General features: G+C 38.1%; 1 protein-coding gene across 2 annotated transcripts in view; it reads right to left on the bottom strand.

Annotated features, from left to right (window-relative positions):
- The window catches only part of GRAMD2B (GRAM domain containing 2B), a 109,211-nt gene extending 93,271 nt beyond the window's left edge, over window positions 1–15,940 (bottom strand). For both annotated transcript variants that reach the window (XM_057539772.1, XM_007188496.3), the window contains exon 1: window positions 15,707–15,940. In XM_057539772.1, coding sequence (XP_057395755.1) covers window positions 15,707–15,834 — 128 coding nt within the window. In that variant the 5' untranslated portion in view covers window positions 15,835–15,940. The remainder of the gene's footprint in view (window positions 1–15,706) is intronic.
- Between the last annotated feature and the right edge of the window lie 369 nt (window positions 15,941–16,309).

The following is a 16,309-nucleotide window of genomic DNA, read 5'->3' as shown; positions in this document are numbered from 1 at the left end:
TGGCATGTAACAGTACTTCATTCCTTTTTATGACCAAATAATATTCCATTCTGTGGATATACCACATATTATTCATCAATAGATGGACATTTGGGTTATTTCCCCTTTTTAGCTATTATGAATATCCATGTACAAGTTTTGGCCTGGACACATGTTTTCAGTTATCTTGGGTATATACTTAGGAGTGGAATTGCTGGATCATATGGTAACTTTATGTTTAACTTTTAGAGGAACTGCCAAACTGTTTTCCAAAGTGGTTGTACCATTTTACACTCCCGATAATGTGTGAGGGTTCCAATTCCTCAAACATGCTCACCAACACTTGTTATTTCCTTTTTTGAGTATAGTCGTTCTACTAGATGTGAAGTGGTATCACATTGTGGTTTTAATTTGTATTTTCCTAGTGACTAATAATGTTGATCACCATATTGCATCTTCTTGGCTATTTATATATCTTCTTTGGAAAAAAAGCTAGTCAAATCTTTTGCCCATTTAAAAATGAGTTGTGTTTTTATTATTGAGTTGTAAGAAATTCTTTATATATTCCAATACTAGACTTTTACCAGATACATGGTTTGCAAATATTTTCTTTCATTCTGTGGATTGTTTTTCACTTTCTTGATGGTGTCTTTGGTATTTACTTTTGATGAGGTCCAATTTATTATTTCTTTTGTAACTTAGGCTTTTGGTGTCATATCTAACTCCCCACTTTTGGTAGGGATTTTAATCACCCCGTTTATTTTAGGATGTCTACATCCATTAGCCCAATTCCTTTACTCCCTGATGGAAGGAGATTAAAGGTGGGAGGGGTTGCAGTACAGTGAGGTAGAAAGAGCATGGGATTTAGAGTCTTAAGATTGAGTCCAACTCATCTGTCATGGGATTTAAGTACTTGATTTTCCAAACTTCAGTTTTCTATCTGGAAAATGGGGTAATTACTATTTCATAAGGCTACTGTGAAATTTGAATTAGCTAATTTGCAAAAAGAGCTTAGCACTGTACCTGGCACACAGGAGGCATCTAATAAATGTTAGGTTGTTATCATTTTTATTAAGAGAAGGTGGAACAGAGCCTGGACCTAATCAAGAATTACCCAACAGAAGTAAAGCTATCACTCTGTTCCTAACTGTGCATTTTGGAAAGGCTGCTAAAATTATATAGAACTGCAGAATTGCTTGTGGTTATATAGTTTTCTGGCACTACGGAAAAGCCTGATAGGCACAGAGTAGGAGAATTTTATTTCTTTTGAATTCAGTAATAAACAAAGCTATTGCTCTTTGGGATCCAAGGAAGAGCCCTAGACCAAAAAACGGTGGTGTCAGCATAATTGAACGTTTCATCACGATGTGTGTTTCTTATTATTTATCATTAATTAAGGGCCGTTTATATAACTACATGGAAACTAACAAAATTCCTTCCCTGTCAGGTAGGTAGAGGACTTTAAGAAAGGTCACTTGATATTTTCATTAAATGTTTATCATACTTTACAACATTACCTTAGAACTTTCATATTAATAGCCCAATCATTTGGTATTGACATGAACTGAGTGGTTTAGGGCCAGAATCAAACATACTCTGTTTTATTATGATAAACACAGATAACGGTCAACCTAAAATTTTGTTACTTTATTCATCATCAAAAGTTCAACTCTTGGGCTTCCCTGGTGGCGCAGTGGTTGAGAATCCGCCTGCCAATGCAGGGGACACGGGTTCGAGCCCTAGTCTGGGAAGATCCCACATGCCGCGGAGCAGCTGGGCCCGTGATCCACAACTACTGAGCCTGCGCGTCTGGAGCCTGTGCTCCGAAACAAGAGAGGCCGCGATAGTGAGAGGCCAGCGCACCGCGATGAAGAGTGGTCCCCACTTGCCACAACTCGAGAAAGCCCTCACACAGAAACGAAGACACAACACAGCCATAAATAAATAAATAAATAAATAAATTAATTAATTAAAAAAAAAAAAAAAGTTCAACTCTTGGGCTTCCCCGGTGGTGCAGTGGTTGAGAATCTGCCTGCTAATGCAGGGGACACAGGTTCGAGCCCTGGTCTGGGAAGATCCCACATGCCACGGAGCAACTGGGCCTGTGAGCCACAACTACTGAGCCTGCGCTCTAGAGCCCATGAGCCATAACTACTGAGCCTGTGTGCCGCAACTACTGAGCCTGCATGTCTGGAGCCTGTGCTCCGCAACAAGAGAGGCCACGACAGTGAGAGGCCCATGCACCGCGATGAAGAGTGGCCCCCGCTTGCTGCAACTAGAGAAAGCCCTCGCACAGAAACGAAGACCCAACACAGCCATAAATAAATAAATAAATAAATAAATAAATAAATAAATAAATTTATTTATTTATTTAAAAAAAGAGAACATACCTTTAAAAAAAAAAAAGTTCAACTCTTGGCCAGTAATTGGCACAATTCTATTTCCTAATGGGGAGAAGTTAGCAAATATTAAAAACTCTTTTGAAAAAACCCATAATAAGCCAATGCCATGAAACATTTAAGTTATGCTACACAGTTTGCTATTTTACTTGTTCCTATCTTAACTTGCCATCCAAAAAAAAAACATTTAGGGATTACTCTGTCCTTACTAAGGACAGAAGACTAACCAATAACCTTAGTGGGATACAAAGATGAATAACATAGTGTTTTTTACTAAAAATTTGGCAATTCAGTAGGTGATCTAGAAGCAAGACGCTGTCATTAATGGGAGAACGACAGTAGGATACAATGGAAAAATTTCAATCATTACCAAAGTTGATAAAGCAATTTGTGGGATGACAGCCCAAGTTAGAAATCAGCCAAAGGTGTATTAAATAACATTTATGTAGTGCTTATATATGCTAGGCAGTTTTCTAAGCACTTCTCAAGTCCAGTTACTCATTTAATCCTTACAACAGCTCTGTGAGGTAGGAGCTATCACCCTCCCCCACCTTTAATAGGAGGGGTAAATGAAGCACAGACATGCCAAGCCACTCAGATGAGATGGGCCCCCAGGCAATCTGGCTGAGGCCCTGGTGTTCTTAACTATCCTTCTATGCTACTTCTCAACTCAAAGAGGAATTATTATTAGTAGAGTAGTTTTTGGATTTCCGGAATCTCTACTTCTTCAACCCCTGCCAAATGTAGGATATAATAATGCATATAAATAAAAGATCTGATAACTTTTTTCTCTCTTTTAAAGATGCTACCACCTTTATGTTTTATTCTAAAATTAAATTCTACATTAAATATATGTCACATACTCTAGTATGTATGGATTATATAATGTGGTCAGCTTGTATAATGACAATATGAACGTTCCCCCCAAATTATGTCTATGTAGGGGATAAGTTTCATTCCCATATTTTTCAGAAATCAATCATTTTGGAAATACTTTTTCATACCATCACAATAGCTTCTTGCATAGATTTGTTAAGCTGTTATTAAATACTTTCCCATTTCCTGGTGTGAAATATTGATGATAACGTTTAGCAAATTAGTCTTGGTTGAAAAAGGAAGCGTTATGTTAACAACAGCAACTGGGGCAGACTCAGTTTTGTGCGGCCTAAAGCAGTACAATACGGCGGAATTCTTTCAGAAGAAAAAATACATAATTAGGTGCAAAGAGTGAGTATTGAATTAGAAGAGCTTCGTTCAAATGATAGGCCCTAAACTTTCAGCTTCATTAGCTTCATGGTAAACCACCACTTCAGATAGTAACTAAAGTAAAATTTTAAAAAATACCACAAAAATAAAATAATACCTAAAAAGAATTCTTCACTTTTTTCCCCCAGAAGGAGCTTGTAATTTTAAACTTACATATATCACCTCATTTGATTTTTTTTTTTTCTCCTTTTAATTTCTCAGTTGTCTGGAAAAATCCTGATCTCTCCATTTTGTAAGATGAGGAAAAAGAGAGGGTCAGTGATTTGTTCCTGGTCACAGAAGCCTGTCAGGGCTGGGCCTGGGCTCTTTCCACTATTCTTTCAGCAGATGAATTTGGAGAGAGAATATTTTTCATCAGATATGAAGAAGCCTCTTCTCTTCGTGTCTTTATCGTGATTTTACTGGAGAAGAAGCTAAGGTTGACAAATTTACAACAAAGCCAAAGCCCAAATTCTCGAATCCCTGAGTATAGAACATTGTTTCACCCTGTAATCAGGTAGCAGTGTTGGGAAAGTGTTTCATTTTGATGTGAGACAGAACTTGACCATTTGAACTTGTCTTTTTTTTCCTAGAGATAATTACTTTTTTTTTTTTTTTTCCTCAGAAGAACTGTAATTTTGAGGAAACTGCTTTGAGGAAACTACTGGTGGGTTTTTCCCCCCTACCTTATTTTCATATTTCTTTGAGATCATCATAACATAGACTTCAGTCATACAGGAGAAATGAAATCACTCGACTGCTGCTTGGCTCTTCAAGTTTGGATCTTCAAGTCCTCAAGTTTCTCCATGTTTCAAATATATAAAAACAGTACTTTTTTTTAGCTTCATCTGCTTTTATCCCCCTGTGTTTAGCTCTCACTAAGTCGTTTGTAAGTTATAAAAGAATGTATGGGGATAATAAAACAAATAGGAAAAAAAAAAACCCTTAAGGTTTGACACAGGGTTGAGTGGATTGTGACTTCCGACTGTGTTTCTATAGCAACACTTTGCCTACCTTGTAACTACAATAACAGCAATTCTTTAGTGTCCTACTTGCCAGCCACCGTATATTACGCATACCTAATCCTCAAAACAGTCCTAAGAGGTACGTGTTATTTGCCCCATCTTACAAATGAAAAAACTGAGGTTTGGAAAGATTAGATAACTAGACGAAGGTGACGAAGTAAGTGCTGGAATTGTGATTCAAATACAGGTCTGAGTAACTCCAAGGCTACTGCCCTTTCGTCATATATCACCTTTCAGATTAGAAATATGTGGTAGTTTTGGTGTCACCCACAGCTCTTGTGGCGGTCTCAGCCTCCAAGATGGCCCTTGTGATCCCCTCCTCTTGATTTTCTCCCCCTTGTATGATCCCCATCCCCACTGAATACACAGGGCTGACCTGTGTAACCGATAGGATATTGCAAAAATGCAAAATACTTGTTGGCTAAGTATTGCTTGAGGGAAATGTTATCCGAGGCAGACAGAAAACAGGCACAGAGGCATGAAGATATGAAAATGTGAGGCATGTGTGAGGGATTATTTATTAAATTAAAAACCAATGTTTTATGAAATTATTTCTTTTATATCTAATTTAATTCAATTTTATAGTAATTAGGTTTATTTTTAAGCTTTAATTCAGTGTAGAATTAAGCTAAAATTAAACTTATATTTAAATTTATGGAAACAGGAGTTTCAGCCTATATCGCTCCTTGTAGCCTTTCAGTTGTGTAATTTTTCCCTCTCTTTTCCCAATGGCAAGGATGAAACACTTGGGACCACAGTGAGGCAAATACCAGTTGCGATCTAATAATGAATCACTGTGGAAGAATGAAAAGGACCTGGACTCGGAGTCAGAAGATCTGAGAGGTCACCCGACTTTGCCATTAGCTGCTCCCCCTGCACTGAGCAGATTACCGACTTATGCGCCCTGACTGGTCTGCTGACCCTCAGCCTTCCTGGGGTGAGGTCAGCAGCGCCCCAGCAAGGGTCAGCCACGCTTGCCAACTCAGGGGAGCTCTTTATTTATCCATCACCCAGCACCATTTATTCATCCATCTAACACTTATCATTGTTTAGTTTGTGCCTGGAACTGTGCTGAGTGATTGGTTAGGAATAAAAGGCAGAGAGTAAGGAAGAAAGACAGATATAAAAACATGCGAGGTTCAGTGTGTGATAAATGCTGTAATGGAAATAAACAAAAGGTACAATGTGAGCCCAGAGAAAGGGAGATAGGGTCAGGATAGGCTTTCTGAAGGCAGTGATACCTGGTCCAGCTTTGAAGGACAGCTCAGAGTTGACTCTGCCCATGTGCTGTAGGCAGAAAAGAAGGTTCAAAGGTCCAGAACTAGCACTTGTGGCTGGAGTGTGATCTCCCTGGGGCACAAAGAGGGCAAGAGATGTGACGGGAAGCCGACCAGATCACAGGGTGTTCTCCTCACAGTCCAAAGGACAATGCTCCGAGATAAATGAACACACTTGTATGACCTGATCGTTCCTGCTGTCAGGTTTCTTTCCTTTTTCGCAGGAGCATGCTTGGAGTGAGGCTTGTTCGTCGCACACTGTTCTGCCCCTATGGGTTTACTGGAGGGAATAAACTAGAAGTTTCTTTTTCTCCAGGATCATCCTGGCAGCTGTGAGTCTTTCACATTTGGCAAAGTTTATTTTGTCCCACTAAACATTTGAAATGTGCAGTTTATTTCCAGATCTAAGTATTGCAACATGGGGATTAAGAGGAAACATGCTGTGGGAAATTATAGTTTGGAGAGTTAGGTGAATAATTTAAACTTCAAGGTACATGTGCCTTGTCTACCCTCTATGTTTGCCTGAGTGTGTGTCTGTTACCAACAGAGACTGGAGCCCCTGGAAGCAGGAGCTGGGTCTTTAGCCATTTCTTTACTCCACAAGAGTCTCTCCTCATTGTAGAGTTGCTTCTTTGTGCCAGGTGCCGGGGATACAGAGGCAAGGATGTATTCCTAGCCTCTAAGAGCTCTAGGTGATAAGTGAATATTACCATTATTCCTCTGTGGATCTCCCCCACTGCCTTATAATAATCACAGCTAGTGTCAGAACATTTGCTGTGTGCCAAGCGCTTTCTCTATTATCTCACTTAATACTCTCCACAATCCTACAGTTATCCCCATTTTGCCATTGAGGAAAGTGAGGCACAGAGAGATTGCACAGTTTAGAAAGTGATGAAACCAGATGTACACCAGGCAGTCCTTCCTAGACAGATAATCCCTACACAGAGATTATAGAAAGTATTCCATAACTTTCTGTTAAAAGAAATTACCCACCATAGTTGTTCTTTTATCACCACTCAAAAGTACATAGAGGAAAAAAAAAAAAAGTACATAGAGCAAATACAATTGTCTTTTTACAGAAAAATTTAACTGAAACTCACAGGATCATATAACGACTCAGTGTAGAAATCAGAATCCCAGAAAAGTCTTCAGTCTTTCAAACAGAGAATTATGCCTACTTCTGAAACATAGTATCCCCTCTGGGGTTGTAAAAATCACCTTGGGTGTGATGAAGAAACTGAATGAAATGACCCTTGAAGATGGATTTGATTTTCAGAAATAGCCCAAATAATTTGAGCCAAGCCAGGTGAAGAAATTGGTTAATGAGGTTGGATAATGCTATTTCAGTCATGTAACTGGCTGCGCATTCACTATCTGAACTAATGTCGTCGGTTCGATTATGCGGTACGGCAACAACAGAAAACTTCTCTTCCTTTTCTGTTACTTGCTTTCCTCACCTAAGCAACATAGAGAGTAGCCATAATCCATCTACCACAGTGAAAAGCCACCAAAGTTTATAAGGTCACATCTGTAAAAAGTTCCCACGAGTAAGCCACTGTGCAAATAGGGGAGACTATTATTATTATTATTATTACTGCTGGCTGATACAGAAACACTCATTCATCACTTGTGGACTTCTTGGCAGATCTTTCCATTTGCCCTCATCTAGGCCCATACAGATACACATGGAAGCCAACTCCTAGAACTTCCACTTCAACTACCCTTGGCTGGTTTTGTTTTGTTAAACATGGAGGTGAGAGAGGGAGAGAGCAAGAGCAAGAGAGAGAGAGAGAGAGAGAGAGAGAGAGAGAGATGAAGGCACGTAAATGAACCTGATTTTTTAAAATCTGTTACAATAAAAAGCTTTTAATGAAAATGGGACTTTAAGCTGAACTCATCCATAATAGATTTCCACGAGGTTTTAAAACCAAAAGGCTCAGGTCCGCTGGAGAACACAGACATAGAAGCAGTTAGAATCAGCAGCAGATCAATGTTTTGTGGGCCTAACGCTTATACAAATTTAGGGTCTTCTTTAAGAAAAATTATGAATAAAAAATTAGGCATGAAAGGTAGTATTTATTTAGAAAGAGAAAAGATATCAAGTTATTAGTTTGGAAATAGCTGACAAATTCCATCAATACCTCCAAATCCAGAAAACTAATGTAACACTCATAAATCAACTGCCTTACATACTCTCTGCTATTTTCTTATTTTTAACTGATACTTGTTGATCTCTTCATATTGCAAGAATTTTTTAATATTTTCAATAAGAGATAATTTAGTCTTTTCTCTAGAAAAAGCTTAAGTTTTATCGATAGGTTAGACATTTTCTTTCAGATTCAAACCTATTCTTGATAATGTCATGCTAAGATGTACTATGTGACATACAGAGACAGTGGCTGCTTTTAGTATTACCTTGGGTTTGTGCCCCATAAACAAGGGATTCTGATAAACTGTGCAATAAGCATAAAGTTTGGTATACTTATATCAGCTGCGTCATCAAGTATCAAGTCCTAATAGGAGAGAATTTCTGCTGTGACTTGGCATTAGTGAGAACAGAATCCATACAATTTACACGTGTAGTGATGGGAAGAATTTGCCAGAGATCACCTTCTGGCTCTGTACATTTCCGTCTTTGTTTCTCTTCCATTCCCTTCATACTTCTGATGCATGGCACTTGTCAGACATGTTTAGACGATGGTACCATCTCCGGCCCTGCACTTCTGTGTCACCAAGCAAGGTGAATTTGCTTATTGGAGTATTCCTGGAAGCCAGGACAACCAGCAAGAACTTATATGCACATAGAAATGATGGCAAATCACATAAATACATTCCACTAATCTCAAGTTAAATGTATCTCCAAACAACTTCCCCTTAGCTCACAGTGCCAAAAATGCCCCTGGCTACCTGACTGGAGAGGAATGTGACAGAGAGAAAATTGGAATGGAAAGAGAGAGCAATTATAATTGTAGTTAAAATATTATCTGAAAAGTTGACAGAAACGTACGACTGCATGAACATCTTGCTAGGGACATTCCCAGGGCCTTGGAAGGGGCCCAAATAAATGAGGGTAGAAGCTTAAGCTTCTTTGGTTTTACAATAAACACTCCCCTGATGGCAACACATTCTGGAAAGTGGTTAACATGGAATATGGTACCGACAAATAAGAAAAGGCTGCTGGTTCTGAGGGTGGAAGTAAGGGGGCAAAGGGGAGTCTCCTTTGGTGTTATACTAGACCTTTCAGGAGGTGCATCTGGAAAGATGAATAGGAATTTTCAGACGTCCTGCACGTACAAAAGCCCGGTGACACGATCAAACATGTGTATTGAGAGAATACTGAGTGCTTTGTATTAGTAGACTGTGGGAAAGTGCCTGGCACAGTTTGGGAAAGAGACTGTAGGTCCCTTCTCTCCTGGCAGTGTTAGCACTGGGGAGTGCTATGCTCTCCTTCTTGGAAAATTCTAACTCTCCTATCAAAGAGGCCTATTCCTCTGTATGTCACCTCCTATTCTAACCTCCACAGCCCCGCTTCACTACACCCTGGTAGCCCCAAGGCTTGGCAGAGTTCACCGGTCCTGCCACCCTGACCTCACCCACTAAGAACAGATTTATTCCATTCACTGAAATACCTGCCCTGTGCTCAGGACACTATTATCTTTCCCCTTAACACAGTCTTACTTTCTTTGATTGCTACCCCCTCATCCCTGCTCCTGGAGAAGGAAGCCCATTTCCTAGAACTCAGCCTCCCTTCAGCTTCTAAATATCACTCTTAACCCTACATTTCCTATGAACACGAGCTGAGGCCACGGGCTTACCTAGTAAAAATGGGTCAAGATATGATGTCTACTATGTTCCTGTTCTTCAGGTACCAAATAGTGCTTCTATCCTTTCCCTAAAAGCAGAAGTGGGATTGGCTAAGAAAAAGCAAGGCTCTTGGGAGGGTAGAGTGGAAGGGAAGAAGGGCCAGCATCTCCTCTTCTACTCACTGGTGACAACTGGATGAGTAGAGGAGTAGAAGCAGAATCTTTGGAGCCACTAAGAGGAGGCGTAGTGAATGTGATTCAAGGCTGTCTTGGACCTGCCAAGGTCACTGTCCACTGCAGCCTGGAGTGGTCCCCAAACCATAGCACGGGTAGTATGAGTAGGCCTGGGCTGGTCCCACCCTGGTTTCACATTCCAGCTTGGTACTGCCCCATATTTGCCCTCTTTGGTTGTCATCTTGGACCTTGTTTGTGCCTCCCAAAGCCCATGGCACCCCATTCAACACATTAGCTCCACCGGGCAACTTTCATCTTTACCTAAAACTGAAATAGACTGATACTCTAAAAAGAAATATTTTGGAGAAACAAATTTATTAAAAGCAATAGCTCTGATGGTAATTTACATAGTAAATCTCCAAAAACTAATTTTAAAAAATGCCTGATTTTTATTTGCCGAATGACTAATTTATGGAACTATTAATTCTCCAGAGCCTTTTCCAGTCTGTTTATAAAGCTTAAAGCAATTCATGTTTTTCAAGGCTGTCCAGTGTTCTGTATTTTGGGAAATGATGACTTGTTGTGAACCTTGAATGTTGAGGTACTGTGCGCTTTATGAGTGTCAGAGATTTTCAAATGAGGATCATCTTAGTGGAGGCCAGGAAAGTACTCAGTAGTTTCTACAACCTCTTAGAAAACCTCAATAAGAAGGAAATTTTTTTAATCTGAGAAAGGCTGATAAAACCTGAAATGTTAAAAGCATTCCCTTTTAAATTAGGAACAAAATGAGAATGCCTGGAATTACTATTTGTAGTCAACATTATAATGGAGTTCCTTGCTTGTATAATAAAATAAAAAAGATTTAAAAGGACAAAGTTCCGAAAGGTAAAAAACGTTTTAAATTTCAAATAATATTATTGTCTACAAAAAACTCAGTCTACAGATTATTAAAATTAATAAGAAAATTTAGTAAGAATGTGGAATATAAGATCAATTTGGAAATTTAATTACATTTCTGTACAACATCAACAAAATAAAATTTAAAATATATTTCCAAAAGCAACAAAGTTGTAAGGTACCTAGGAATAAATCTAACAAATGATGTGTAAGATCTTTGTGTAGAATAATCTAAACTTTATCAAAGGATATTAAAGAAGACCTAAATAAATGGAGGCCACATCATGTGCATGAATAGGTATATTTCACACCATAAAATGTCAAATTTCCTCAAATTGAGCAATAGATTTGATGCAATTTCAACTTTTAAAAAAAGTTTTTATGTGACAAGCCAAATTCTAAAATTCTAAAATTTAAATGGTAGAGCAAAGGGTCAAAAGTAGACAATCACTTCTGAAGTGGGTAAGAAGTCTTGTCTCATCAGATAACAAAACTTTTATTATAAGGTGATAGTAATGAAGACAGTGATATATGACAGAGCTGGCATTGCAGATTAATGGGGAAAGGAAAGACTATTCAATAAATAATGTGGGAGAATTCATTATCCATATAAAAGATTAGATGAGGTCCTAATTCACACCAGAAACAAAAAATAAATTCCAAATACAGAAGGGACCCTAGTTTTAAAAGAAAACATACTTTTAGAAGAAAATACATAAGAACATTCTTATAACCTCAGAGTGGGGAAGGAATTCTTAAGTCACAGAAAGCGCAAATCATTAAGAAAACAAGATATCACCTCACACCAGTCAGAATGGCTATTATCAAAAAGACAACAAAGAACTAGTATTGGTGAGGGTGTGGAGAAAAGGGAACCCTCATGCATTGTTAGTGGGAAAGTAAATTGGTGCAGCCACTGTGGAGAACAGTATGGAGTTACTTAAAAACTTAAAAATAGAACTACCATATGATTCAGTATTTCCACTCTTGGGTATTTATACAAAGAAAACAAAAACACTAATTTGAAAAGATGTATGCACCACAATGTTCATAGCAGCATTATTTACAATAGTCAAGATATGGAAGCAACCTAAATGTCCATCAACAGATAAATGGATAAAGAAGGTGTTTTATATATATATATATGTATACACACAACATTAACATAAGATTTACAGAAAAACACAAATGAAGCTTTTGGCCAACCCTATATATATATACACACATACATATACACACACACACACACACACACACAATGGAATATTATTCATATACCATAAAAATATTGAAATTTTGTCATTTTTGACAACATGGATGGACCTGGAGGATATTATGCTTAGTGAAGTAAGTCGAATAAATCAGAGAAAGACAAACACTGTATGATTTCACCTATATGTAGAATCTAAAAAATAAGACAAATGAACAAATATAACAAAACAGATACAGATGCACAGATACAGAGTACAAACTAGTGATTACCAGAGGGGAGAGTGGTAGGGGCAGGGGGAAAATAGGTGAAGGAGATTAAAAAGTACAAATTACTAGGTGTAAAATAAGTTACAAGGATATAATGTATAGCACAGGGAATATAGTCAATATTTTATAGTAACTTTGTATGGAGTACAATGTATAAAAATATCAAATTACTATGTTGTACACCTGAAAATAACATAATGTTGTAAGTCAACTATACTTCAATGAAAAATAAAAGTAAACAAACTGATAAACTGAAAGTAAGAACTCAGACATAATGGAGAGCATGAACAGACAAGTCACATGCTGGAATAAAACATTTGCAGCACACATAGCTAACAAAAGATCAGTATCTGGAGTATTTCAAAAACTGTCTACAAATAAGGAAAAGATAGTACCCTCTCTCCCCCCCTCTGCTTCCCCAACGGTTCATAAATCCATGAGCAGGAATTTAACAGAAGAGGAAACGAAAATGACTAATAAACATGTTGAAAAGATGCTCCTTTTGTCTTAATAAGGGACATGCACATTGAAACCATTTACACTGAGATGCCATTTCATACATTCCAGTTTAGAAAGAATTAAAAAGTCAAACAATGGCAATGTTGTTGAGGAAGCGGAATAATGCTGGTAATAGCATAAATGACACAGAACTTTGGAACAGAATTTGACATAATGAATAAAGTTAATCATGTCCATATTATAGCCCCGCAGTTCCTCTCCTAGGTATATATACCTTACAGACACTCTTGTACAAGCACACTGGAGACATGGGCAAGATGGAGCATTGCTTGAATGAGCAACAAACTGGAAATAACCTACAGAGAGGCCAGAATACCCCTCTAAAGGGGACATCACATCATGATACTCCCCTACTCTAAACCCTCCAGTGATTTCCCACCAAGATTAGAACAGAATTCTAAACCCCTTCATCCTCTACTTGTCTCTCTGATTTCATCAGGTGCCACCCCGCTGGGGTTCCTCAGGACTCAGCTCATTCCCCTCTTCAGGGCAACTTGCTCCTTCCCAATCATTTCATGCTTGGCTCTTTTTTCATCCTCGAAGTCAGCCTAAATATCACGTCCTTGGAGAGTCCCTGACTTGCCACTCAATCTAAATTAGTTTTTCCCACCTTATTCTCCATCTCTGCCCTGTAATTTTTTCCTATAAAAATATACATTAAAAATTTGAATTACGTATGCGTATGTGCATTCATTCATATTTTTTTTGCCTGTCTTTGACATTAAACTAATAACTTCCATAAGCACAGGGACTACATCTATCTCACTTATGATTATATTTGCTGTGCCTTCCACATAGCCTGGCATATAATAGTTATTCAACAAATCTTTGTTGAATTGAATGGTTGAATAAAAAGACTGCATAAATTGTATCTGTGCCTGAGTGGTTTGCTGATCTGAGGGTACATATGATTTGCTGTAGTTCATGGGAAGGATAATGGGATGCCACAATAGCCACATAAATTCTTAATGTTAAGGTAAAGGGAAGTGTTTATCTTTTTTTTTTGTTTTTTTTAAATTGAAGTATAGCTGATTTACAATGTTGTGTTAGTTTCAGGTGTACAGCAAAGTGAATCAGTTATATGTGTATATATACATATGTATATATATAAATTCTTTTTCAGATTCTTTTCCCTTATAGGTTATAACAAGACCTTGAGTGTAGTTCCCTGTGCTATATAGTAGGCCCTCGTTGGTTTCTGTCTTTTTTCTTTTTCCTTTCTTTTTTTTTCACGGGTTCTAGGCACGCGGGCTTCCGTAGTTCTGGCTCGCGGGCTCTGGAGCACAGGCTCAGTAACTGTGGCTCACGGGCCCAGCTGCTCCACGGCATGTGGGATCTTCCCAGACCAGGGCTCGAACCTGTGTCCCCTGCATTGGTAGGCAGATTCTTAACCACTGCGCCCCCAGGGAAGTCCTATGCATTTTAATTTGATTTTATTTTTCCTGGTTAGAGCTTGAGTTCCAAGAAGAGTTTGCGTTACAGTCAATGTAAGAGGAGGATTAGGCAGACGAAGCAAATAAAGCAGCACTCAAAGTTCAGCAAAATATGGAAATAATGCAAAGTTTTACATTTTCAATCACTGGAATTGTGCTCTTGCTCAAATGACCATAATGCAAGTTATGTAGATTTATTTTAATGATGGATGGAAAAATTAAGCCAACTTAAATAGATGTTTTAAGCAACATTTTGCATAAATTCAGACTCTTGATCTCTAAAACTTCTTTTTAAAAATTATTGAATTTGTTTTCCTCACTTGACAGTCTGATATGCGAATGCTATTAAATGAAGTGTGATTTCGTTATTTTGTATTTAATTTTTATAGGCTATAATTTTGAGCACTTTTTTGTGTAAATGATTTAAAATGATTAAAAAATAAATCAAATGATTGACTTTCTGGATATAATATGGAAAAGTGAAGTTCAGGTGTGGAGGCTATTCCTCTGCCTTGACTTGATTAATTTACATGGAAGTTACATTAAAGTTTACATCAGATGGAAAGTAAATTTTAAGTGGTAAGCATGCTGTAAGGTACATAGAAGTAGAAATATAATGTTGTAAACATGAAACTGATGTAATGATATAGACCAATGTCACCTCCATTAAAAAAAGTTTACACCAAAGTTGGATGAGGTATAATCTATAAAAATTTGAATCATTATGTTGTATATCTGAAACTAATATAATGTTGTAAATCAACTAAACCTCAATTTTAAAAAAGTTGGATAAGGAACTTTTTCTTGTAACTGATTCCACGTGTACTTGATTTCTACATTTCATAAGTTGCTAGAGAATTATTATGAGATAAAATGAAAAAGACTAGATAAATGAATTTTCATTAAAAATATATAATTATCAGAGTGGTGTTCATGTAGATATTAATACTTACAGCTAAAGAAGATACGTTCTGAACGTAGTCAAAGCTGCTTTAAATCACTGTACAGTAAGTAGTTGGATCAGAGCATAGCCAGTACTATTTTAATATTTAATTTAGAAAGGTCCAAAGAAGAAAATTATTTTAATATTTTAATAATTACTATTTTGATAATAATACAGTAATTTTGACACCAAAGTAAGGTTTTTGGTTTAACCATTTGGCTTCACTTCCTATGACCCTGACAGTGGGTCAGGAATTGAGTAACTGCAGAGCTGACCAGTTTTCTAGTACGTACTAAAAAGTACTGAAGAAGGCACTAACAATTATTGTCCCTTAATGGTGGTAAGAGTTCTATTTGCTCAGCAGATCACGTCCTTTGCTAGGTACCCCCTTAAAATCCACCAGCCCAGGGGCCTGGGCTGTGCCTTCTCTTTCTCCCTGGCAGAATCCTCCCTCCGGGGATGAGGAAGGGGCTCTCCAAGCAACACCTGTCGGGTGGCTGAGGCCATCAGGGGGGCAGACGGGATGTACCCACCTGAGAAACACTGAGCCGGGGCTGTCAGGGATGCTGTTCCAGGCCTCCGCACCCACCTTGCTTGGGCTGCCTGGAATCTCAGACCGGAACACTGTGTCATTGGATGATGACAGCCTTTTCTTCACCATTGTGGACTTGTCAATCGCCAAGTCAAGAAATAAACTCAAGGGCTCATTTTTCAACCTCCCCAGTAATGTGAAAATCTCTGCGTTTCAGCCTCTCTCAGTTCCTGCATTGCAGGAAGCTACTTCTTCACATGACTCCTAATCTAGCTGAGGCAATTTTTTTTTTTTTGAAGTCAGTTAATGAGTAACATGTAAGTATGACAAGAGTAGTTTTCATCCTACCCATTTGCTCTGAAGGAGAAATAAACGTGTTTGGCAAACTCAGCTTTCAGTTTACTAATAGGAACACCATATAACTCTGGATTTAGGCGGAAAAGTCTATGGAAAAGGAAAAACTTAAGACAATGAGATGCACAGCCAGGCAAGATCTAAACATTAAAAGCAGGGGTGCTTTCTTTAACCCCCTGAGCCTGATCAACAGGGCAAGGAATGTGGATGTGCTTTATGCCTTTACCATACAGGAAATAATCAGCCCACA

This window comes from Balaenoptera acutorostrata, chromosome 2, assembly GCF_949987535.1.
Source record: "Balaenoptera acutorostrata chromosome 2, mBalAcu1.1, whole genome shotgun sequence".
Lineage (NCBI taxonomy): Eukaryota > Metazoa > Chordata > Mammalia > Artiodactyla > Balaenopteridae > Balaenoptera > Balaenoptera acutorostrata.
Note: the sequence above shows the minus strand (reverse complement) of the source record. Positions and strands in the feature narration are given on the sequence as shown.